At 38.9% G+C, this 24,353-nt stretch overlaps 1 protein-coding gene across 2 annotated transcripts in view; it reads right to left on the bottom strand.

Annotated features, from left to right (window-relative positions):
* The window catches only part of KIF16B (kinesin family member 16B), a 999,411-nt gene that overhangs the window by 841,278 nt on the left and 133,780 nt on the right, over window positions 1-24,353 (bottom strand). For both annotated transcript variants that reach the window (XM_053712121.1, XM_053712122.1), the window contains exons 9-10: window positions 9,488-9,656; window positions 9,160-9,291 (exon numbers count right to left, since the gene is read on the bottom strand). In XM_053712121.1, the coding sequence (XP_053568096.1) occupies window positions 9,160-9,291; window positions 9,488-9,656 (301 nt within the window). The remainder of the gene's footprint in view (window positions 1-9,159; window positions 9,292-9,487; window positions 9,657-24,353) is intronic.

Genomic DNA, 24,353 nt, shown 5'->3' with positions numbered 1-24,353 from the left:
CAGCACTCATGCTTATATCTGTGTAACCTGTCTCTAAGAAGAAAGGTTTACCACCTTCAGGGTACGCTAAGCAAGGTGCTTGAGTGAGTTTTCTCTTCAGCTCTCTGATGGCTGTCTCTTGAGACTCACTCCAGTGCCATTTCACATCCTTCTTTAGAAGAAGTAGTAGTGGTTTAGCTAATTCCGCATAATTATCAATGAATTTGCGAGAATAATTCGTCATACCCAGGAATGATCTCAATTCCTTTAAGTTAGTTGGGTTTTTAGAATTCACTATAGCTTCCACCTTTTTCTTCTGGGGATTTAATCCGTCAGAGGTAACTTCATGTCCCAAGAAGTTTACACGAGTGCGGCACCATTGAGCTTTTTGCAGGGATAATTTGACACCTGCCCTTTTAAGTTGGCTGAGGACGTGTTTAAGTTCTGTGATGTGTTTTTCAAAGTCTGTGCTTTTGATTAAAACATCATCAACATAAGATAAGGTCCCTCTTTCCAGTGCGTCAGGCATAGCCTTATGCATGAATACAGCAAATTCATGTCCAGAATTTATGTATCCAAATGGAAGTCTCTGGAATGCATATTGGACCTTTTGGAAAGAGAATGCCAGCTTATATTGGTCCTCTTCATGTACCTTTATGGTCCAGTATCCCTGTGCACAATCAATGGCAGTGAATATCTTGGATCCCTGCATTTGTGCTAGGCACTGGTCAATGTATGGTACAGGCCAGCCAGACATGTATACTCGTTGGTTTAGCTGTCTTAAATCAGCACACAAACGCCATTGTCCATTGGGCTTAAGGACACCTAGAATAGGATTATTATAAGAGCTGTGCACCTGTCTGATAATACCTCTTTCTTCCAAATTCCTTATGATCTCTGCAAGAGAATCATATGAGGCTAAGGGAAGTCTGTATTGTTTGACAAATACAGGTGGCGCATTAGGATCTGTTTGTATTCTTGCAATGTGCAAGTCTGTGGTACCACAGTCATAAGAATCCTTAGCGAAAATATCCTTGTACTCCATCAGGAGTTCTCGCAGCTGTTGGCGTTCATCATCGCTAGAACAGCCATTGGCTAAGGATATTTGCTCTTCGACTATTTGCTGAAATCCTGGAAAGATTTCAGGCTGTCCTATTTCATAGGCTTCTTCCAACCTAGAGGTGAGATCCCCTTGATTATAATTTATATTGCTCCCATGACTCTGGGTATTAGGGTACTCTTGCTGTTTGATTGGTTGATCAAACACTAGAGAGGCTTCTTCAATTTTACAGATGCCTTCCTCTGAGCTGAAGGGATAAATAGACTGAATATTAAATAGACCCTCTGGCATGGATGCAAAGGATTGTTCTATTAATTGTTCTTCAGTTAAGTATCCTTCAGGTATTAGCCCAATTACATTATTCTGGAATCCAAAAGTGTAATAACTTGATTCCAGTGCATATCCTATGGTAGTTCCCTTGGATAATGTTATATCCTGTGGGGTCATGTTATGCACAACAATATGTATTGGAACAGTTCCAATATTCACCATAGGAGTGTAGGTTACTGTGACACCCAGATTTTGTATTCTATGGGAGAGGCAAATCAGTGTTTCAGAAGTTTTTAATTTCTGACCTCTCTTTACCTGTAAGGGTAAAAGAAATTTATCAGCCCCAGCAGGAATTATAACATCGCTAGATACCTGCATATTCACAGCATATGGCAATTGCTGGTTTGATTTCAGGGCTGCATTTTCATCCTGAAATACTTCAGGGTCTCCCTTTAACCTGCTCCAAAGGCAAGAGTTAATCGAATCTATTTGTATGGCATATCTATGTAAGATATCATTGCCAATGTATATTTGATTATGGGGAGTATTTAAAACTAAAAACAGGTGCTTCACTGACTTATTTCCTATAGAGATAGATAATAAGCACTTAGCTGTGATGTTATAGCTTTCAGACCTGTCATCCAGGCCGTTGACACAGTGGTCTTGGGGAGAAAGATATTTAATCACTTTAGGTTCAGCTATTTGCGCTAATAAACCTTCGCTTATATAGCTAGCTTCCTGTTTTAAATTTATTTTAGCATACTTGGTTTTACCAAGGTCATGCACTTGTATAGGGATAAATAGATCCTCTTTAACTCTCTCAATCCCTGTGAGGTATTGAGCATGGTCTCCCCCTTTAGGGATTTTAGGATCCCCCTTGTGGAGTGATATGGTTAATATATCGCCATCTAGGGAGATATTCGCTATTTTTCCGGGCGAAATTTTAAAAGTATTACCATCAGAGCCACTAAAAGGAGTTTGATCATCTATTTGTAGAATAGTGATTTCAGGTACAGAGTTATTCCTGAAATGAATCTCCACAGCATCTGGTTTCTCTTCCACCACGTGACAGCTATGTCGGGCGTGAGATATACCAGATTTTTCATAATTGATAGGTCGTTTAACTTGTGACCAAATTACATTATTTATGCAATCAATTATGGTGCTTAATCGTTTCAGGAGATCACTACCAATAATTAAACGATCAGTTGGCAGATCCACTATAATGACAGGGTGTCTTATGACCCTGTTCCCCAATTTAAATTTTAACCATGCAGTACCGTAAACTTTTAGGGAGTCACCCCCAACACCTATTAGAGAACCGTCAAATTCTTTTATTTTAGGTTTGTGGGGTGTTAGCTCATTTAGCTGTGTGTAGTACCTGTGGGATAAGATAGTTGCCTGTGACCCAGTGTCAATTAATCCCCTGATAGGGTTGGAGACGGAATCTTGCAGTTCAACTAGTACATAATATCTTCCTGCAGTTTCTATCATTTCACACATAAAATTTGCATTCTTGTACATCTGTGGGCTTCGCCACGTTTTACCTGAATTCGCTGTGTCATTCGATGCAGAGGAACCTTCATACCTACCTGTTTCCTCTATGACAGGGTTGGTTGGATTCTTTTGTACTGCATCTGTGGAGATAAGGTTAAGAGAGTGCTGCAAAGGAAGAGGTTTGTTAGTTTTTCCCGGATGAGGTTGCTTGTCACCACAGTTAAATTGTCCGTTTTCGGTCTGTGGGGAGATAACATGATTAGTATCATTGATATTTATTATTACATTTTGTATATCTCTCCCCTCCCCTTCAGGTGATACTGCAGTATTTATGACTGTGCCTGTGGTCCACTGCTGACCACTGGCTGTACCCCTAAAAAAGTATTGTTCGGTTGCTGAGCCGTAGATTTTTGACTCATATTAGCGATTTGTTCGCTCAACCGATTTAATTGGTTAAACAGCATATCTACCTGATTGTACAAGTTACCTCTACCCCTGGGCCTATCTCTTGGTGCCCCATTGTACTGATTCCTGGACCATTGGGTTCCCTCAGAATCAGGGCCACTATTTCTATTCTGGCGTGGTTGCCCTGGGGTTCAGCTTGTTCAGCATTAGTACTTTGGGGAGCATTATAGCATTATATACCTGGGGTGTCTGGTTACCCTGAGAATATCTTTGCCGTCTATTGTATCTACCCTTGCGCGGATACCAATTATTTGGTGAGTATTCTCTTTGTGAGTAATTATTCACCTGATTATGTCCCCCACTTTGGTTATAGTCTCCCTGCGCCTCAACCTGCATAGGGGGAGGGGCAGAATTAAACCTCTGTGGAGATGGCCTGTTTTGACTGGTCACCTCTGCATAAGTTCTCTTTTTAGATTCCAAATTGAGGGGGCTAGGTGACACCCTAGTTTCTGCTACAATTTGGGGTTTTGACTCCTTTTTCACCCCCTGTTCACTGGATTGCTGAATAGAGTATAATTTTGTACTCTCTTTGATCAGCCATTCCAATGAGCAGTCCTCATCAAAATCTCTAGCTAAGTTAATTTTGATGGGTGTAGGTAGTGCTTCAAAAAATAAATTTACAAATTCTGAGCCGTCAAATTTGGGATTATCTTCAGCCATACTGTACGCATTTTTCAATACAGAAAGGAATTCGATTGGACTCTGATTTGCACGACACTTTAAACCATATACCGCTATCTTCGCGGCAGTTTTAGTGCGATATTGCCCGAATTCTTTTCTGCATTGTCGTTTTACCCCATTCCAGGAATGAATATTCATATCCTTTAGTGAGGCAAAGAATTTGTGATGCTTACTGTCAAATACCCAAGGTAGAAATTCAATTTTCAATTTCTCACTTGTAACATTCATTATAGCTAACGCATTTTCAAAAGCCTGTAAATGATCAATTACAGATGTTGTTCCCTTATTGGAGAATATAGGTACTGCGCGTTGTACGAAGGTGATTATTTTATGGGAATCATAGACTTTATCAGACTTATTTTGGGATTCTCTGTTAGAGTTTCCCTCCCCCGCATCAGCTGCGCTACAGCTGTCCTCTGGATTTACATCCTGAGGGGATTGTCTATTTGGGAAATCTACTTCTGACCCGTTAGGGGTCATTTGTCTATGTTGTTCTATATATTTTCGTACCTCGTCCCTGACGCGTTCGCTAAAGGAGTTAGCATTATCTGTATTATTCTCATTGCTAATATAGGGGTTTTCATTATGGCGATATGACCTTTTTAAATCGCTTAATTCTCTCTGGCTTTGCGCAAGCTGTTTATTTAAATCTTGTATCTGCGCGATTAAGTCCATATTGTGCTTATCTAAGGTGGCTAGGTTTTGGGCAAATTCATCCATTTTATTTTTGGCTATTTTTAAACCCTCTTCGCGTCTGCGCGAGGAACGAATACTATTTTCTAGCTCCTGTATTTGCAATCGTTTGTCTGTGACACAAAACGACATTTCGTCAATTATGCATATTAAAAGGTGCCAGGATTTTAGTATTAGTTCATCTCGCTTTTTGGGAGCTTCGCATTGATTAATCATTAATAATTCCTGGAAGAATTCATTCTCTTCATTCCACATATTATTATTAACGGTAATATTTTTAGCCCTAGTTTCAAGCATATCCATAAAATCATTTAATTCACCCGCAATATTAAACTTCCCTTTAAGGTAACTTAAGATATCTTTCTTAAGGACCTGACCTTTAGTAATAGGTATGGTTATGGGACCAATTTCATTGCTATGTATAGAATTAAATGAGTCACTTCTGGCTACAGACATTATTATATTGGTTTAGTACTTAGTTAAACTAAAACGCTAATACAATTTTTGCCAATAAAAAGAGAGAAGGAAAATTTTTATATTTCAAAAAAAATATATATTATTAATTTTGAAATATTCCAAAATATGAGAAATTAATATTTTTGATTAACTTTGAAAATATGAAAAATCAATATTTTTGATTAATTTTGAAATATGAAAAATTAATATTTTTATTAATTTTTCAAAATTAATCTTTAATAATATTTCAAGATATTAATGTCAATCTCGAAATATGAAAATTAATATTTCAACTTTTCAAAAAAAATTATATCTTCAAAATATTAATATTGAAATATGAATTTTTTTTTTTTTTTCTCTTTTATAATAATTTCTATTTACTTACAAATATATTATATCAATTATGATGGAATATTAATAAATCTCAGAAAAAGTGCCTCCAATTATTATGTCAGTATATTTATGAAAATCTTAGCAGTGCTATCCAAATAATATATATAAGTTTATGGCAGGGTTATAAACACAATACAAAGAAATAGAAACCCTTATCAACCATGCACCTACTAGACCATACAATTAATATAAATATCTGAATTCTTTTATTTAGTTAATATCCATAAACATATTGAAGTATATTTGCAATAAAAGGAAATGAAACAAAATTTATATGCGTTAAAACCAACTCTTAAAGGGACACTGTATCCAAATTTTATCTTCTGTGATTCAGATAGAGCATGCAATTTTAATCAACTTTCAAATGTACTCCTATTATCAAATTTTCTTCATTCTCTTGGTATGTTTATTTGAAAAGCAAGAATTTAAGATTAGATGCCGTCCCATTTTTGTTGAACAACCTGGGTTGTCCTTGCTGATTGGGCAGCACCAATAAACAATTGCTGTCCATGGTTCTGAACCACACATTTGCTGGCTCCTCAGCTTAGATGCCTTCTTTTTAAAATAAAGATATCAAGAGAACGACGAAAAATTGGTAATAGAAGTAAATTAGAAAGTTGCTTAAAATTGCATGCTCTGTCTGAATCACAAAAGAAAAAATTAGAGTACAGTGTCCCTTTAAGATATGCTATCCTTCTTACAAAACCCAGAAAAATATACCTTCACAATTTAGCCTTATTTATTTAACACAATGGGATTAAAACCTTTAACATCCAAGCAATACAATTCTAAACAGTGTTTATAAAACAATAGGATAATATATGTATTCTGCTATTTAACTGCAATTTATCCTAATACAAAATGAACTGACAATATCAGAACTTGCATAGATGAGTTACTTGGTCAATCAGACGCAGATTTAAACAATATATATATATAGGCTGTGAAATGCTAACTTAAAAAGAAAAACACACTGCTTCTTTAAATCTATTAAATACAAATTAACTATGCATATAACTTATCTTACAAAAACCTTGTATACATCACCCAAATAAACAGCAATCCGGTTCCCAATGTTTTGCAACAGATCCAATTCACCTCAGAAATTCAAAATTGGGGTAAAGCATATGGAGTCCAATGGTAGATGTGTGCTTTTGATTAATAACTGCCGCAGTTACTCCTTTCTGGATCAAAATAACACCACCCTTTCTTAGTCTCTATGCTGGGGTTAAATCATCTGATCTCACCCCTCCCCTTTTTGATTATTTATCAGTCATTGGTGAATATTGGAAACGCCCACGGCCTTGTTTTGGATTAGTTCTTTGCAACTGAACATGGATTGGTTTATTTGGTAAATGTGTTGTCAAGGAAATGCATTCTTTGCAACAACCAATCATCTCATGGTTGCAATTCTGCATCATAACACTAGGTGGCAGCAGACGTACAAACAAACAAATACAACAAGACCATCTCTAACATTTTTAAGCAAGTTAAAAAAAAAATTTTTTTTCATAAAATGGTTATTTAATCAGATCACACTCTGCATTAATCATATATAACCCCAATTACAGATGGTTAATATTAGGTTATTTTTTTCTGATTATTCTGATACCAAATATGTTATATTATTAACATTTTATTATATTAAGGTAATTTAACACTGCCAATTACTAGCCCAAAATGCATCACAACTTTGTCAGCATTCTGGCACTTCTTTGCAAATAACAGCCTATTTTTATTTCAGTATTGTACTGTATTCCAAGTGAATCCTGTCTATGTAGATCTGAAATAAAAAAAAAAATGTCAATAATCACCTCTCCTCAGGTCCACAAACATCCACTCATGTTTTCAAACACACAGAGGCCAAGATATTCATGCCTTCAAAATATACACATATATGTACACACACACATACACATATATATACATATATATATATATATATATATATATATATATATATATATATATATATACACATACATACATACATATATATATACACATATACACATCTCATATCCATTAAAATATATACAGTTGTTTTAAAATCATAATGTAAGTCATGTGTCTTCACTGTGTGCTGTATGTTCACACCTTAGCATTTGTCTTTGTTTCCCAAGGCCTTTATTGCTCCACATGGGGTCAATCCATGAGGAGTTGTAAAAGTCTTTAAAACAGCATATTTCCTGTTTAGCCAGCAGTGCAGATGTGTATTTGATAATTAACACCCATGTGCATAAAAGCTGCCTCTATGATTTTGATCAGTTCCAAAAGGGTAATTCAGACATTTCGTCTCCATATATTTGCCTGTATCCTGAAACTATGTTATATTTTAGTTCCTTGCTAAATTATACAATTGCATAATTTAACATATTGAGTGTGTGAGATCTCCCAGAGATAATCCTTTGTTCTCCTTTCAGCCAAGAATGTCTCCTGTGCAATTGGAGTGGGGGAGATCTAATCCTTTGTCCTACAGACCATGTTCACATCCACAGATCTATCAAATAAAGACAAATATACCTCTATATATTATTTAATAATATTTCAAATACCTTGACAATTCCCTGATCCGGAGTAACAGAACACTCTAAAATGGCATTCGGAACATAACTGATGGGCATGTATCACCCGGGCCAATTCATATTCTTTGCAAGAAGTAGAATCTAAATCATAGAAATCCATCTCCAAGAATCCTGCATAACTGGGACACTGCCGCCTCCAGAGAACAAGACACCAGCGGACCAGGATTTCTCTGTTGCCACGCGGTCAGGAAAACGGAAATGGACTCACAAGGTAAACTGTGCAGTCCATGCAAAAGCGAGCACGACCAAAAAGGCTGCATCACTAGACATAGGCCGTTATGTTCCACAATAGCCATGAGCTGAAACAACAATACACAGTAGCAGACAGAATCACATAAACATGATTATAAACCCCCCTGTTCAATAATCCCCCTCAGGAGATATTAAACCTTGATTCCTAGATACAAAAAGGAGCCTCACTAAGACCCTATGTTAAAGTTATCCCCGAAAGGTTGTAGCCCCTCTCGAATAAACAGTTGAAATTACAATACATCCATGATGAAAGTAAAATGAAACAATCTTACCGGAATCTACGCAGTGGAGCAGGAACACGGCCCTTCAAGTGTGACAGATAGTAGCGTCGCCTCTGCCATGGACTTGAAAGAAAAAAAGCAGGCAGCGAAACTCATCAACGCTGATTGCTTGTGGAGCTGTTAATAGAGTCGGTATGGTTTCGCAAAAAGACTCTCCCTGCATCTCCGGACTCTAACTTTCACTCATGCTCTCACTGAGAGGCTGACGGGACTACTTAAAACTCCAGTCCCATGTCGAAGAGTACTACCCTCCATAAGAGGCTATCAAGAACTTCTGACACTTCTCTGCCAACCTCCTGGAACGAAAGGCAATGAATGACTGGGGGATGAGGGAAGTGGGAGGAGAATTTAAGCCTTTGGCTGGGGTATCTTTGCCTCCTCCTAGTGGCCAGGTTCTGAATTCCCAAAAGTAATGAATGCAGCTGTGGACTCTTTCCATATACCAAATATATGCAAAATCTTTAAATGCAGTAGAATGAATAAATTGAATAATTTACAGAAGTCTTTTAAATGTTGTATAAAACTAATGTAAAAAAAGCACACTTACTAGCAATCATTATGGTCTTGGAGTTACCTCCAAGGCTGTCTTTTAACAGCCAAGTTAAAACAGAATCTCTATAAGGCACAAATACTTGCTTCTTCTTTGCAAGATGGTTGGCTGCATCCTGAGATAAATCAGCTGAAAATGATAAAAACAAAAATATGGAATAAACATTATAAATCTAAAGAATTACACTTTAATCACAAAATTGAGAACGCACTTTAATTTGAAGAATCAAAATGTTTTAGTGCTTCAAAGTACTCAGGGGTTAAATTAACAAAAATCATGCATGCAGGGAAAAAATTCAATTAAAAAAGTAAATTTAGAGACATACCTAAGGCAGATATTACATTTCCCAGAGTAACTAAAGATTTGTTAATGTTTCCTCCTTCCTTTAATCTCACCCCCGTAGCACCAGTGGCATCTGCTCTCTCACTTCCAGCGAGATCCACTAAATGAATCTTGCTAACTGTTTCACAAGGCATTTCAGCATCAAATTTAGCCTGATGGAAAACAAATTAAACAAATTAAAATGAGCGTGTTATACTTCCACAATAAAAAAAACATATTGCTACTGGCGTGTGTAGTAAGTGCTAGAAGTAAACATTAGTTAAACGAATGGAGTACACTGGAAAACAAGGAGAAAACAAACAAATTGCAAATCAAAAATTCTTAGCAACTGAAGATTTTTTTTTTTATACAGTCATAATATACAGAGACCATTTCTGTCACATTAGACATTTACAATAACAGAGGAAAATATATGTGCATAATGTATGGTTTTATGGAAAATATGGCTTCAATGTGCATATATACATATTAAGAAATATTTCCTCATCTTTTCAGTGCCAGCCTGTAAAAATCTTTACCCTGATGCAAAAGACCCAGAGGAAAATGACTGTGGACTGTGCTGAAAGGGAGATAATATCTTCAAAGCAAATCCTAAGATGTCAATTTGAGCAAAGGGTATTGGACAATGATATTAATTCTCAGAACTTTGGTGACTATGACAATGGTAAGGATCCCGGTTTCTAGCACCGTAGGTTAGAACTTTGAAGTTCTGTTTGGAGGCCATGAGATCCAGGGGAAAAAAAGTGTCACTTGCTAAGTTCTTGAAACTCAAATGACCACTCTTCACAATGGAATATGTGATAGTGTGATGGTTGAGGGACTTTACTTTCCAACTGTCCTTTTCCAGCATGTAGATCACTGAGGAGGTCCTGAACATATTACAGCACCCAGATCACAAGCTTGGGAATTTCCCTCATAATAAGCAAACAACAAGCAGAGTGCGTTTTAATGATTACTATAAGCTGTGGAGCTTTTCATCTGAACACACATGTGGAAGAGATGCTTGCTGATGAAGCAAAGCAAGACAGATAGTCGCAAATTCTTAAAAAAAACAATGACAATTCTCACGTGATCCCGAAACACGCCCTATGCCAAGAGATTTGAATTTTATTAGAGGTTTTATCAAATGTGGTAATGGAGGCTGAGGTCTGTTGAAACTTGTTTTTTTGTCTCATTGACAGTTCAAAGAAACAGAGACCATGGAAGAGAGGGAGAGGACCTGCAACATATCGTTAAGTTTGATGCATGAATGAGAGGGAAAATTAAACTGTAAGGTACATGTAAACTCAATGCCGCTATCATAAACCTGATATATCTTTTTCTTTTCAAGCAACGGATTTTTTTTTATTTTTTTTTTCTCTCTATCTCTCTCAGTTAGCAGTTTGATTGACGTTTCTAATGTTCATCAAGTGGCTAACTTAAAGAGTCAGTGTACTGTCAAGGTGTGTTTTTTATATATCCTTTAGCTTTATTTTGCTCTTTTTAATTGCTGTTTTTGCCTGCTGTATCCCCCACATGTGCTAAACATTTCGGTACTTACATTTAACTGCCGGGACATTTCCACTACTGTGCTGAGCAGTTTTGACATTTTTAGATTCTGCTCACATTTAAAATGGACAGTAAACACCTTGTAATTACAATACATTTCTGTTGTGTTGCTGCAGAATAACATATAAGTCAAACAGTTGAAACATTTGTAAAATAAATCAACATCCCTTTTACTGCTATTGTTAGCAATAGTAAAAACTCTAACCACCATTTGCCTTATTCGGAGGAGCCAATCTGGGCTTTAGTCTGCTGACTAAGGGTAGCCACAGTCATAATGTTAGTATAAAATGCATAGATATGCAGTTGTTATCAGATAAATTAAATTATGGAATGACATGTAGCAGGGTGCATTTTTATTTTCTGTGAATTAGAAAACCTACACTCTTCAGAGCTAAGTCACATGAAAAGGGAACAAAATAAATAACCCAAATAGATCTCAAAGTCGTAATATTATGCATAATTCAACTGTGACAGACTCCGGCTACCTCGACTGAGTAGCTCCGCCAGAAGGGTCCTTCCTATACTTGGAATATTTATACACCAGCTCCTCTTAATAAGGAGTGTTATCAGACCCCCACATATCTTCCTCCATTCCAACCCCTTCAGACAGGCTGGCGCCCCCCATAGTGTCCGTTGTCTTATAGAGTTCCAGTGGTACAGAGGTGGCTTCTCTGGGGTGATCCCAAGGTAGCGGCGGCACTTTCAGGGTGTCGTTGGAAAGACCTCGGGGTCCCCAGATGCCACACTCCAAAAAGCTACATGATCGGTGGCTGGGGGCCGGAGCTGCGGGTGATCAAATGTACACTGGTAAGGCCAAGGGGAAGTAGGAGTTGTAGGGGGGTCCAAAACCCCCAGTTCCCAAGGGAGCTCCCTTCCGGCAATCACCCCACCTCTTGCCCTCTCTAGGGGGTACCAATCCCTAAAAGAGAGGAGCTCTGGGGTGAAGGGCTGCTGGACCTGGTGTGAATGTCAGTGGTTATTCGGGGAGGCATGGCCGGCCGGTAGTTCCAGGAGCCCAGTCCGGCAAGAGAGGGCTGGGCTGTCAGAGATCAGCTCTACCGTGAGGATGTAAAGAACACAAAACCAGTAAAACCAAAGATCTGGGAGATCGTGAATCCTCTCAAAGTTCCAATTCTGGTCAGAAATTGGAGAGGGCTAGGTATTAGGGGGTAGGGGTTTAACCTTGGCATCCTGATATCTGTGACAAACATTTTAATTTAAAAATGTTGGTGTTTTTTGATCAAGCTCTTATGGAAAGGTTATAGGAACTTTATACCTTTCAATTTGAGATTTCTCAATTCCCGAACTTTGTTTTTGAAGTGACTCTCGCAAATACACTTTTGATCTTCATAATGTAACGCAGCTTCTTTTTTTTTCAAACTTTTATTTATTGAGATTTACACATAATTACAAACAGACACTTTAACCACATACAGTAGCTGAAGAAAAAGAGGGAGAAGAAAACAGAAGAGCAAAAACATATATATAATATTCAGGTTAATATAGTACATCATAAACATTACCATTTAAAAACCAACAGAAAAAGAAAAAAAAAAATCTAATCATCTTGAATCCTATGTGAGAAATGGTGAATGACGTGCTTATAAAAACTAAAAACAAGAAAAACCCTTTATCCTTGCACACATATGACTGTATATTAAAATATGAATAAACATTTATAATTAAAAAGATTACCTTCTTTCTTAAACTAAGGGTAGTGCAAAACAGTGAATATACACAAATCCGTAGACTGTAAGATACGATCAGGATGAACCCAACCAGTGAGTCACTACTATCTGTGACTTAATTAAAAGCACAATAAAGAAGAAGAAAAACCTCTTACAGCTATCTATTAATGAGAACATTCAAATTTACCTAAAATCATAAAGTATAATCAAATGGCACTGAGTAAGATCATCATACTTTCTTCGACTCAATTCTTTTCTCGCCTTCATTCCCCACATTATGTGAGCACAACCCAATGTACAGTAAGACCTGCCTCCCTTATTTTGTATACGGAACCAGGTAAACATTTGTGACCTAACCACCCAAACCGTAAAATAACAGAAACAAAAAAAAACACCCAAACAAAACAAAACAAGACAGAACAAAACAAAAAAAAAAACAAAAAAAAAAAAAAAAGGGAAAAGGAAAAAAACCCTCCTCTCCACTCGTCCCCCCACCCCCACCTCTCCCCCAAACACTCACTCCCTGTCTGATGCCCATTCACCAGGGAAGTGCCCTGCCAAAATGTTCAACTGTAGATATTCTGAGTTAATGATTGGTTTAATTAATTTTTTTTGATGCATTAGGGACAAAGATCTTACAAATATCTCCCATTTCTTAAGAAACACTGCTAGGTGTTTATCTTGTGGGTAGGGTATGTTAGTCTGTTCTATTATGAACTGATCAGTCAAAGCCCTTTTAAATTGTACCATCGTAGGTAGAGCAGATGCTTTCCATGCCTTAAAAATAAGGTTCCGCGCCGTCAATATAATGGTATTTATCAAGTTATAATTCTTAATTGTATGCTGATATTTCACCAAGAAAAAGATCTCAATCGGAGATAATTTATAGTCCATCTTAAGAACAGCCGTCATCCAATATATGATTTTCCCCCAGTATTGGCGTGCCTTTGGGCAGCTCCATAAACAGTGGAATAAATCAGCGCCTGTAGTTGAGCATCTAGGGCATAAAGCCTTTGTTTTATACCATTTGGCTAAAACAGCAGGCGTAAGATATCTCTGTAGCCCGACTTTTATCTGTGACTCTCTCCAAGATGTCGGAACCCAGGACTGTTGCGTTACTTTAAAACTCTCTGTAATAGTCTGCTCATCTATATCCGGAAATAAATTTGCCCATTTAACGACCATCTCGTCTACTTGTGCTTTGGATGTTTTCTGATTTACTAGTAAATATAAAGGGGAGATTGCGTAAATTCCTGCTGCGTACAATGCAATCCTAGTCTGCAGCTCACCCAAAGACCAGTCGTTCCCATATTTCGTGAGCATCTCTTGGAGAAAGTGTCTAACTTGCAGGTAGGCATAGAAATCACGTGTCCCTATATCAAACCGAGTTACAATTTCTTGGAATAGTACTGTATGTCCTCCCGCGTCTCGCAACTGACATAGAGTTTGGAGACCTTTAGATTCCCAAACTGAGAATACCCGGTTCGAGAGGCCAGGACTAAATTCTGGGTTACCCACTATAGGTAGATATTGTGAAACATACGGCGAATTCCCCGTTTCTATACATAACCTTTGCCATGCGATAATGACATTCTTCAGAGTATTCAAATAGAATACATTAGATGGAATGGAGGTAAGTGGACAGTGCAAAAGAGCTTTCAAATTGAATGGTGCCACAAGCTGTGATTCCCAGGTGAGAGACGTAATTTGCTCCTTCCCAGTTAGCCAATCAAGTGCAAATCTGGCTATTATAACCTGATTATATGTCTGAATGTCAGGGAGTGCCAGACCTGCTGATGTCTTAGAATTCATAAGCCTGTATGAGGCAATCCGCGGTCTTTTGCCATTCCATAGGAATTTGGAACAGGCCTTGTTGTAGATGGTAATATCTTTCTTATGTAGAAACCATGGGATATTTTGCATAATATAGAGGAGCTTTGGGAAGATGACTGCTTTAATCAAAGTCACCCGAGCCGATAATGAAATAGGTAGCCTGGTCCATTCATCCAGCTTACTCTTGCAAGAGTCCATTACTGTCTTGTAGTTTAAACCGTACCAATCCTCCGGGTTTCTAGATAATTGTAAGCCCAGGTATGTAATCTGAAGGACCTCCCTATAAGGGTGGTTCACCTGTAGTGCCGGATTTTTATCTATCCACATGAGTTCAGATTTAGATGTATTAATCTTAAACCCTGAGATCTCTCCGAACTCTTGAGTGATACTCTGTAGGATAGGTAATGACACTTCAAGGTTAGATAAAAATAGAAGAAGATCATCCGCATAGAGAAGAAGAATCAACTTCTCACCCGCTAGTGAGATCCCCTCAAGTTCATGCCGTAAATGAATAGCCAGGGGTTCTATACTAAGATTAAACAGGAAGGGAGATAGTGGGCAGCCCTGTCTAGTCCCTCTGAACAGATTAAAACGCTGAGTAGAGGTGTTATTGATAATTACAGCAGAGGAGGGGTTGCTATAAATTAAACGAATATAATTGTTGAAAGGACCCGAGAACCCGAATTCGTCTAGCGTGGAAAACAAGTGATCCCAACTGACCCTATCGAAAGCCTTTTCCGCATCAACTGTCAAAATGGCCTTATTTATGTTACCATGAGATTCCTTAGTTATATATATGTTCCACAGAGATTCCATCAGAATTAGCAATTTCCTTATATTCTTTGTCGGCTTACGTCCATGCATGAAACCGGATTGGTTCTTGTGGATTAGGTCGCCCATGTACGGTTTTAATCGAAGGGCTATGATAGACGCGAGCAGCTTATAGTCAGTGTTTAAAACCGAGATAGGCCTGAAAGAACTTGGTAGTTCAGGATCTTTCCCCTTTTTTAGGATCAGCGAGATATTTGCAGACGTAAAGGCTGCAGAGCAGCTCGTATTCTCGCAGAAATAAAAATTAAACAGCTTGACTAGGATAGGTAACACCTGGGGTTGGAGGATCTTGTAATACTCTATAGGGAGAGCATCTGGACCAGCTGCTTTATTGGGCTTCGCGTTTTTAATTGCCGAAATTATTTCCTCTTCCGTAATAGGGGCATTGATAGCCTCTCTGGCTTCTGTAGATATGCGAGGAACTTTAATCTTTCCCCAGAATGACTCCTTTTTATGTAGTTCGATAGGCTCTTGGGTATATAAATCCAGGAAGAAGTAAAAAAAAACTTTTTCTATGTCAGAATGGTTTGTATGTCTAGAGGTTCCTTGTTTAATAGCGGTAATTGTGTATCTAGGTGAAGATTTAACTAGCCTTGCTAGAAACTTTGCAGATCTACCCGTAAACCCTCCATACCTTGCTTTCATTTTAAGTTCTTCCTGGGCACTGATCTGTTTCAAGAATGAGTCCCGGAGCGTCTTCGCTGTGACATAGGCATCCCAACAGTCTCTTGTTCGTCTAATGAGATACGTTCTATATGTATTCTTAACACGGTTAGCTAATTGTCTGGCCCCTGAACTACTGTTTTTTGACAGGTGAAATGTATAAGACTTAATCTCTCCGCGTAGAACGGCTTTAGAAGCCTCCCAAAACGTCTCGATTTTGTTTATATAATTATGATTATTATTGAGATATTCGACCCACTTCAATCGAAGATGGTTCTGGAATTTAATATTATTGCTCAGATATCTAGGGAAGGAGATATAATTCTTACCAGGCTGCCTACTTGCGGCATTAAGTCCCAATACAATCACAGCGTGGTCCGAAATAGTTATGTCTTCAATTCTGGTCGTCCAGTTCTGAGCTAGCATGGTTTCTGAAACCAGAAAATAGTCGAGACGAGAGAAAGATCGTTGAGCATGCGAAATACACGTGTAAGAGCGAACATCGGGGTTCTGAACTCGCCATAAGTCAACCACCCCCAGGTGGGAACATACTCTCTGAAAAATCCTCAATTTTCCACCTCTACTGCTTCGCATCCTATTGTTAGAGTTATCCAAGACGGGGTCCGCTAATAGGTTAAGATCGCCTGCAATAATTAGGTTTGATCCTATGTAACTATGTAATTTTATGAGTAGGGCGGACCAAAAATTATGGTCAACTTGGTTAGGACCATATATGTTACAGATTGTATATCTAACGCCTTTGATTTCCAACTCCAATATTAAAAATCTCCCTTCAGCATCGGGCTCAGCCTTACTTATCCTATATTCTAGCTTACGGTTCAACAATATTGCCACCCCCCTCTTCCTAGAGGTAAATGGAGCTGCCACAACTTCCCCCACCCACTTAGATCTAAGCTTGGGTATTTCACTAGCGTTAAGATGTAATTCTTGTAAAAGAACTATGTCAGGATTGAATTTGCCCAAGTGTTTTATTACAGCTTTTCTTTTAATGGGTGAATTAATGCCCCCTATATTCCAGGATAAAAGATTAAGATTATACATCACCAGAGCTAATCATCATGCTGATCCAATATATGGCAAGAAGTCAAAGATCTCACTGTGTTTTACCCTAGGGGTGCAACAAAGACCCGTCTCCACTATACACCGTAATAGGGAATCGAGAGGGAGAGGAAAGGTGTGAAAGGGCAAAAGAAGGAGCGAGGAGAGAGAGCAAGAGAGGAGGAGGAAAAAAAAAAAAAAAACACAGAAGACACGACCCAGACCCACATAAACCCCAACAAAACATAAGAACACCATTTCTATGACTAGAACTATCATAATCCTAGGATTGGAGCCCATTGTACTCACTTCTGCATCTCTAAGTGACATAGTATTCTCAGTCTGTGATCTCAGAACCGCATCCTGATATATTGAATACCTACTCATGGAACCCCTGCCTCCCTACAGAAAGTCTCAGCCTCCATAACATTGTTAAGTGTGTGTGTATTTCCATCTTTCTGCACTATTAACTTTGCTGGGTAAATCAACCTGATGTTGTAATTCTCTTTCTGTAGCCTCCCATAAAAGAAGGACATATCTCTCCTCTTAGTTAGTGTTTCTGAAGAGAAGTCCTGGAACAGCAGTAATTTATGAGAGCCTAAGGAGAGAGAGTTACATTGTCTGTAGTGTTTAAGGTATAATAATTTGTCCTGGAAGTTGACAAATTTAAAAATTACTGGCCTAGGCCTCAAGGCCTCATTCTGTTCTCGACGTTGGCCTATCCTGTGAGCCCTTTCAACCAAAAAGGGAGCAGCAGGAGCTGGGATCTGCAGAGCCTGTGGTAATGTGATGGTAACAAAATTCATTAGATCTTGATATTCAGACGACTCTGGCAAACCGATTACTTTAAGATTATTACGCCTTGATCGGTCCTCAAGGTCTTCAACCTTAGCTTGGAGTGATGTGATAGTTTTGCTATGAGTATCTATTACAGGATCAGTAATATTGAATCTATCTTCCAGGTCTGAGATCCGATTCTCAATTTCATCTAGTCTAGATGAAAACTGCCTAACCTCCAAAGTGAGGTTTGATATCTCATTTCTAATCTCTTGCTTAATCATATCAAATTGGGGTGCCAGCATTTTGGCTACTTCAGCTGCAAATTCTATCAGATTGCTGGGAGAAGGATTAGAACCACTTTTTTCCAAAGGGGAGACAGTGCTAGAATCTAAGTTCCTGCTGCTCCCCTTTTTTTCTCGAGATTTAGGAGGCATATTGGAGGGAGAGCTCCTTTGCTGCATATATTTATCCATGAACAAGATCTAACTAGTATTTATCTGTGTAGTACTAGGTATTATCTAGAATACTTTATAGTACTCTCTAATATCCTATCTAGTGATACGAAACTTTTACCTAGATTAATGTGCGTGGCTGAATATCAGTGCAAATACTCAGCTTCCTAGGCATAGAACAATGCCGTGAGGGTTACCCAGGGTAGCTTGTGTATAAGCGACTTGACTAGTATATGGTTCTAGGGTTACTCCTGTGAATACAATTTAGTGTCCTATTATTTAACTCAATCGTTTCAGCAAGAGCAGGCCTTAAGAGGACTTAGTGTTTTTTACCACAGCAAATTTGAGATAGACCAAATCTATATTATATGCCTCAAGTGTACATCTCATAGCCTTAACAAGCTCTTCTGAATGATAGTTTATTAAGAAAGGAGTTTCTATCTGTTGTAGCCACTATATTTTAATGTATATTGACCTTCTGTAACCACCTTTCCATGCAGATATTATATCACAGCATCTTACAAGCACAGATACAATAGCTTAGAGCAGGGGAGGATTTTCTACTAATGCAGGGTATACATAGATAAACTCCCGGCACATAAAGAAAAACTGACTCCCTTACATTAAAGCTCAGCAATCGGTTTGTTTGACTCAACCTCTCACGTTTTGAACTGTAGCGACACAGAACCAGAGAAAAATCTTATACTGTTTCAAAATATACATAAGTGAACTAACAGCACAAAGGAGGATAATAGCTCTTTCATAATACCTCACCCTACATCTAAGCATTAAACTTAATTATAGCAATGTCTTTGCAGCCAGTTCATACAATTTATCCAGGCAACCTGAGCTATCAGTCCGCTTTGTGGGTATAGCAGAAAGGCTTCAATGCGCTGCATACATAAGGAAAGCTTTGAAGCGCATAGGCAAAATGAGTCAATATGTTCAGAGAGCTCAAAAAAGTTTTTACGTACCCAGTCCGGCAAAAATTCAAAGATCAGGATGCGCTACCTTGCCGCCAATATCCAGAGTCTTAACATGAGCACCTTGCCTTTGCTCACTTTACCCAGGTTGAGGTGTTCCGTGTTCGAGGAGACCTTCTACTGTATCCTAAACAGAGGAACTGTTGTATGGCAGTACCGCACGCCCGCGGTGCAGAGAGCAGCCAACAGAACATTCACACCAAACACTCCTTCTCTGCTAGAGTGCACGCCGTCGGTGGGGGGAGGGTCTGAGCACACAGCAACCAGGTGCGATGTGCAGTGTCGGCCCCGATGACTCACTCTGTAGAGGGCGGGATTGCTTTCACTGTTAGCCCATCCAGGGGGCCCAGGCTTCCTTGTGCCCCACTCAGCACCGCCACTGCTCCGCTCTCAACTCGGGAGAGGGACACCTCCTCTACCAGTATTAGGATCTCCAGGGATGGTAGCGCTGTCTAAGCACTTCGATGTCCCATTCAGCTATCACCCAGGGATGAAGGGGTCGCCGCCAGGTATACAGCACACTCAACCAGGTAAGTGTCAGAGTCACCACTCTGTATCCTGAATACCAATGTGTGAACGGCTTTATTCAAAATAACACCTCTTGTATAGATAAGCCCAGAGCCTCTCTTTTTTTTTTTAAGTGCAACTCAATTGCCAGGGACAGTGCATAGAGACTCTGACGGTCCTTAATATAACGATTTAAACGTGGCAAAGGGCTTGACTGAAATAGTTCTGGTCCAATGCTCAGGGACTCCTGTAGAAAATGGTGTGCACCAGCCACCGTGCACTTTTAGGCTGCAATTTTGACTTCCCATGCTGGACCGGAATCCATGTTCCCAAGCCTGGATGTGGCCAAGGGAAACAAATGCATATGTTGGTGTTAGATTTAGGCCTTTCTCAGGGGCACGGAGCGTCCTCAGCACCTGCAGCTACCTGCAGCTACCTGCAGCTACCTGCATGCCCCGCCTCCAACAGGAAGTCTATACTGGAGCGGAAGTCATTCTATGCCCGTAACGCAGCTTCTTAATGTACATAAGTGTTGATTTATACTTCTGTCTATGTGTTACCAATATAATTGTCACTCTGCTGAAGAACCTAAAAAAGCTTGTTTGAAACTTAAAAAAAAAATCTCGGTGTTTACTGAACCTTTAAGCCCTACTGAAGGCAATTTCTCAGAACAAAACCCACTCACTCTCATAACTTTTTTGAGGAGACCTAGCAGATTAAAACTATACTGTTATTTTATGTATTAAACATTTTAAACTTTGCAGCTGGTATAACAAATCATTTTAAACACAGCAAATCAAAATTTACAGCACACTGTCCCAAGACTAAGGTTAAAAAAAACTCAGCTGTGTGTAGAGAAAAAATTTTTTTAGTCATTGTATTGTAATATATATGTCTCAAGCTGAAATTTGCCATTCTAAAATTCTTTCGAGGAACCTTGCAATAGCTTACAAGAAGTTAGGATGAGCGGTGTAAACGTCACAGCAAAAAAAAAATGTGTGAAGTATACTTAACATCAGATTTGAGTTAACCACTTAAGATATAAATATATTTTAATTTAAAGATATACATCTCAGGTATACCTTGCTTTAAAGCGCTTCCCTTTACAGCGCTTCACTAATGCAGTGCTAATATGGAGCTGAAGTTAAATCTCCAAGGATTTTCAAACAGTACTGTACTCATGGATTATACAAGAAAAGGGCACAGGTACAGGACCGCTTCTCTCCATAGCACTACATGGGTCATAGGAAAAGCTGTGCTGGAGCGCCACCTGTGTGCTGTCGAAATATTAGCACACAAAATTGAGACCAACAGGAGGCATCCCTCTTGATGCCTCCTAGCAAGGGAGCCAATCAGAGATGGTCATGTTCTCCTGGTGATTGACAGCACCAGGAGAACATGACCAGCATTGATTAGCTCCCTGTGCATGCGCAAGGGAGCAGCATTAAAAGCACAGTACTGGCGGGAAGAAGAGACTGCTGCCTCCTGTTAGTGACCTGTCATTTTTAAACATGGACGTGGTCGTCTTGACTTGCTGCACTGCATCGATTGAAGAAGACTCTTAGATCAACTGCTGCCTGGACCCTGCTGCCCTACTGTACCGGTAAGTACAAAATACAACACACATACACAGTCATAACCCTAAACAGGAAATTACAAACTAAAATCTAGTTTAGGCAGCGGGCTTATATTGAATAGCCTTTATATGCACTAAATAAAAAAGTATTTTAAAAAAGTTATTTCTTGTTATTATTATTACAGAGGGTGGTGGGGGGAATGGCTTCGGCGGTGGGGGGTGCACGATCAAGTTTAAGCAGTACAGTGGAGGTAGGTGGAGCAGGGCTTGGGTGTATTTAATTTTGATCCTCTGCAATGAATTTAGTTAAAACAATTAAATAAAAGGTTCAAATCTAAAAACAGCTGTGCTTTCTAACTACATGAAATAGAGTAGACCCCAATATGTGGAATAAAAATAACTCAGCTTTATCTCTTCTCTTTCAAATTTAAAACTGATCTATATAAGGAATTTATTCAAATTATATGCCACAAAAATATTTACAAACCTTTACAATCAAAAGCAGTAATTTTATGGCTTATAAATACATTCCATTTTTGTTCCAACCACCCCCCCCCACCCCCCAAAAAAAGACCATTTATAATATACACAGGTTGGAATGTAAGAGTAAGTTGTGACATTATTTTTTTTTGTCATCTGTTGCTGTTCTCTTAAAAATAACTAGTTGAGAGAGAGAAAAATAATGTTTAGGACTTATGTCAGTCATGAAAAACAAGATAGTATATTTTATTTTTATTATAATCATTTATATAAAAAAAGCAAGCAAGCACCAATGTCACTTTTGCAAATACATGTTCTGATCCTTATGGAATAAAATGTGCATAAAGGTGCAGACAAATATTTTTTCACCTTAACGACCAAAAAAATGCAGTTAATGACCAAGGACGTACCCTGTACGTCGTTGGTCTTTGAAAGCAGTGGAAGCGATCCTGATCACTTCCAACTGCTTTCATGTTATAGCAGTGATGCCTCGATATTGAGGCATCCTGCTATAACATTTTTTAGCCGTCCGATGCAGAGAGAGCCACCCTGTGGCCCTCTCTGCATCGGCCATTGATGGCCATGTTCGTTGGTGGGTGGGAGCTTACCCAGGGAGGCGGGTGGGCGGCCATCGGTGGGAAGGGGGGCGGGATCGAGTGCGGGCGCGCGCACGGGTGCGCGCGCGTGCACAAGAGCGGGTGCGCGCGCGTGCACAAGAGCGGGTGCGCGCGCGGGTGGGAACCCTACACTATGGAACAATGGTGGTACTCTGTGGGAGCACAAGGTGGTAGTCGGTGGGAGTGAGGGTGGGCATTTAAAAAATATTTAGCGATCTGGCAGGGGTTGGGGGGTTGGGGGTTGAGGGAGGGCAGCTACACTACAGAAAATAGTATTTTTTAAAAAATAAATAAAAATAACCATATTTGATTTCAAACTGGGCACTGGCAGACAGCTGCCAGTACCCAATATGGCGCAATATGGCAGAGAGAGGGGGGTTAGAGAGCTGTTTGGGGGGGGGATCAGGGAGGTTGGGGGCTAAGGGAGGATACTACAGAACAGAATTATTATTTAACCCCCCCCCCCCAAAAAAAAACCCCTCTTATTTTAGTACTGGCAGACTTACTGCCAGTACTTAAGATGGTGGGGACAATTGTGGGGTGGGGGAGGGAAGAGAGCTGTTTGGGAGGGATCTGGGGGTGTGATGTGTCATGTGGGAGGTTGATACCTACACTAAAGCTAAAATTAACCCTGCAAGCTCCCTAAAAGCTCCCTAATTAACCCCTTCACTGCTGGGCATTATACACGTATGGTGCACAGCGGCATTTAGCTGCCTTCTAATTACCAAAAAGCAAAGCCAAAGCCATATATGTCTGCTATTTCTGAACAAAGGGGATCCCAGAGAAGCTTTTACAACCATTTATGCCATAATTGCACAAGCTGTTTGTAAATAATTTTAGTGAGAAACCTAAAATTGGGAAAATTTTACGTTTTATTTTTATTTGTTCGCATTTGGCGGTGAAATGGTAGCATGAAATATACCAAAATGGGCCTAGATCAATACTTTGGGTTGTCTACTACACTACACTAAAGCTAAAATTAAAACTACAAGCTCCCTACATGCTCCCTAATTAACCCCTTCACTGCTGGGCATAATACACGTGTGGTGCACAGCGGCATTTAGCGGCCTTCTAAATACCAAAAAGCGATGCCAAAGCCATATATGTCTGCTATTTTTTTAACAAAGGGGATCCCAGAGAAACATTTACAACCATGTATGCCATAATTGCACAAGTTGTTTGTAAATAATTTCAATGAGAAACCTTGTGAAAACATTTGTGAAAAAGTGAAAAAAAATTTTTATTTGATCGCATTTTGTAGTGAAATGGTGGCATGAAATATACCAAAATGGGCCTAGATCAATACTTTGGGATTTCTTCTAAAAAATATATATATACATGTCAAGCGATATTCAGGGATTCCAGACAGATATCAGTGTCCCAATGTAACTAGCGCTAATTTTGAAAAAAAGTGGTTTGGAAATAGCAAAGTGCTACTTGTATTTATTGCCCTATAACTTGCAAAAAAAGCAAAGAACATGTAGACATTGGGTATTTCTAAACTCAGGACAAAATTTAGAAACTATTTAGCATGGGTGTTTTTTGGTGGTTGTAGATGTGTAACAGATTTTGGGGGTCAAAGTTAGAAAAACTGCGTTTTTTTCCATTTTTTCCTCATATTTTATAAAATTTTTTATAGTAAATTATAAGATAGGATGAAAATAATGGTATCTTTAGAAAGCCCATTTAATGGCGAGAAAAACGGTATATAATATGCGTGGGTACAGTAATTGAGTATGAGGAAAGTTACAGCTAAACACAAACACCGCAGAAATGTAAAAATAGCCTTGGTCCCAAACGGACAGAAAATGGAAAAGTGCTGTGGTCATTAA

Source organism: Bombina bombina, chromosome 4 (genome assembly GCF_027579735.1).
Source record: "Bombina bombina isolate aBomBom1 chromosome 4, aBomBom1.pri, whole genome shotgun sequence".
Lineage (NCBI taxonomy): Eukaryota > Metazoa > Chordata > Amphibia > Anura > Bombinatoridae > Bombina > Bombina bombina.
This window is presented reverse-complemented; position numbering and strand designations above follow the sequence as displayed.